This window comes from Calidris pugnax, unplaced genomic scaffold (assembly GCF_001431845.1).
Source record: "Calidris pugnax isolate Ruff unplaced genomic scaffold, ASM143184v1 scaffold273, whole genome shotgun sequence".
Lineage (NCBI taxonomy): Eukaryota > Metazoa > Chordata > Aves > Charadriiformes > Scolopacidae > Calidris > Calidris pugnax.
Genome location: NW_015094508.1, coordinates 12,898,779 through 12,900,730, shown reverse-complemented (window position 1 = coordinate 12,900,730; position 1,952 = coordinate 12,898,779). Strand labels below are relative to the sequence as shown.

At 42.4% G+C, this 1,952-nt stretch overlaps 1 protein-coding gene across 1 annotated transcript in view; it reads left to right on the top strand.

Moving 5' to 3' along the window:
* Nucleotides 1-210: 210 nt before the first annotated feature.
* ISL1 (ISL LIM homeobox 1) overlaps nt 211-1,952 on the top strand; it is an 11,196-nt gene continuing 9,454 nt past the window's right edge. The window contains exons 1-2 of the mRNA XM_014964857.1: nt 211-394; nt 1,250-1,452. Coding sequence (XP_014820343.1) covers nt 367-394; nt 1,250-1,452 — 231 coding nt within the window. The 5' untranslated portion in view covers nt 211-366. The remainder of the gene's footprint in view (nt 395-1,249; nt 1,453-1,952) is intronic.

The following is a 1,952-nucleotide window of genomic DNA, read 5'->3' as shown; positions in this document are numbered from 1 at the left end:
GCGGCCGGACCCCGCCGCGCCCCCGGCGCCGCGCCCCGCGCTTCGCCGCGCAACCCCTTCTCTCTCCGCAGCCCTGACAGTGTCTCTCACGCCGGTGGTGTTTTGTTTTGCCTTTTTTTTTTTTTCCCCTTTTAATTTCAAGAACTTGGTATCCAGGTCTGTACGCAGTATGTCAGTTATTTTGCCCTTTCAGTGTCTACTTTTTTTTTTTTTTTTTTGCTTTTGTTATTGCTACTTCTACGTTTTTTTAATTTTTTTTTATTTTTTTTTTATTATTATTTTTAGCGGCAGCTTTCAAACCTACTTTGGGGTCTTAAAACGAAACCGTACACCATTTCACTGTGGACATTACACCCTCTTACAGATATGGGAGACATGGGAGACCCACCAAAAAGTAAGGCGGAATTTTTACCGTTGTTGGAATAAATGTGCTGTCTATTGTAATCGTCTCAGGCAGGCGAACTGCTAGAGAGCTGAACTTCATTTGAATGGTAGAGAAGGTGACTTTGTTGCCATGCCTGCATGCTTGCTGTGTTTTAACCTCGTACGTAGCCTTGTATGTTAATAGCCTGGGGTCCTGCTCTCTTTTTAAAGTTTGGGGAGCGGGCAGGATTTTAACGGGATCTCCTGCCACGGAGCCTTAAATTCTCCTCGTTCTAGGCTGTGGTGGAGGCTGACTGACTACCCAGCACCTAGTCCGTCTAGGGGAATTAGCATTAGACTTGCAAAAGAGAGCAAGTGACAACCGTAATGATGCTTGTTCTTGCTCGCAGCCCCGACTCCCCTGTTCTGTGGCAAAGGGCTGAATGGGAAGCGCACCGAGCCACGCGTTCACCGTTTCCAGTCAGAGCCTCTCTCAAAAAATGAAATCAGACGTAAAGGTGATCTCCCCGTAAGACAAGGAATTTAAACAAGCGAACAATAAAATAAAAATAAAACAACGAGGGAGTTTGGAGTTTTGATTCTGTGCAAGGCTTGCGAAATTAGGACCTTCACCCCCAAGACTGTTCACATCTGCATTTTAACATATGTTCCGCCTCCTTTCTAAACGAGGCAAGGTTTTGATGGCACACTTCAATTACCATCCGAAAGTGTAATGCTCTTAACAAAAAAAAAAAAAAAAGAAAGAAAGAAAAAGAAAAACAACAACACTCCCAGAGTACGCCCTATAAGGGAACGACACTAAAAGTGTGTTTATCTCTGTAGGAGAGTAAACGGTTAGTCAATCATGTATTTATTTTCATTTCAGAAAAACGCCTGATTTCCCTATGTGTTGGTTGCGGCAATCAAATTCACGATCAGTATATTCTGAGGGTTTCTCCGGATTTGGAATGGCATGCGGCGTGTTTGAAGTGTGCAGAGTGTAATCAGTATTTGGACGAGACCTGTACGTGCTTTGTTAGGGATGGCAAAACCTACTGTAAAAGAGATTATATCAGGTACGCCATTTACGTTGTTTAATTCTTCGGTGAGATTTCTCTCTCTCTCTCTCTCTTTTTTTTTTTTTTTTTTTTTTTTTTTTAAGTTTATAAACCTGACAGGGACAGGAAGAGCAAAAATGGTGAGAAAAGAGGGTAAAAGACAATTTGTATGTTTTTAAGTCATTTCCCCATAGATAGACAGGCGGGGGGGTTGGGGGGAAAGTTAGAGTCGTCGAGTTTTTTATTCCACAGATTCAAATGCAAATTTCTGTATAAACAAAACCACATTCGGGAACAGCTAGTGACTGTGTGGGACCCTCCTGAGGATTTTGGCAATGCATCCTATGATTCTAACAAAGTGGGAAATCGTAGGTAATGGAGAATATTTTCAATATTATAAGCAACACGGAACTGATTGCTTTCTAACACAACCTGAGAAGCGCATCTCTCTGTGCTTTTGCAAAGACATAATGGCATTCATAAGAAAGGCACTTTAAGCATGTATGCCGTAAAAATAAATACACGGGGGGG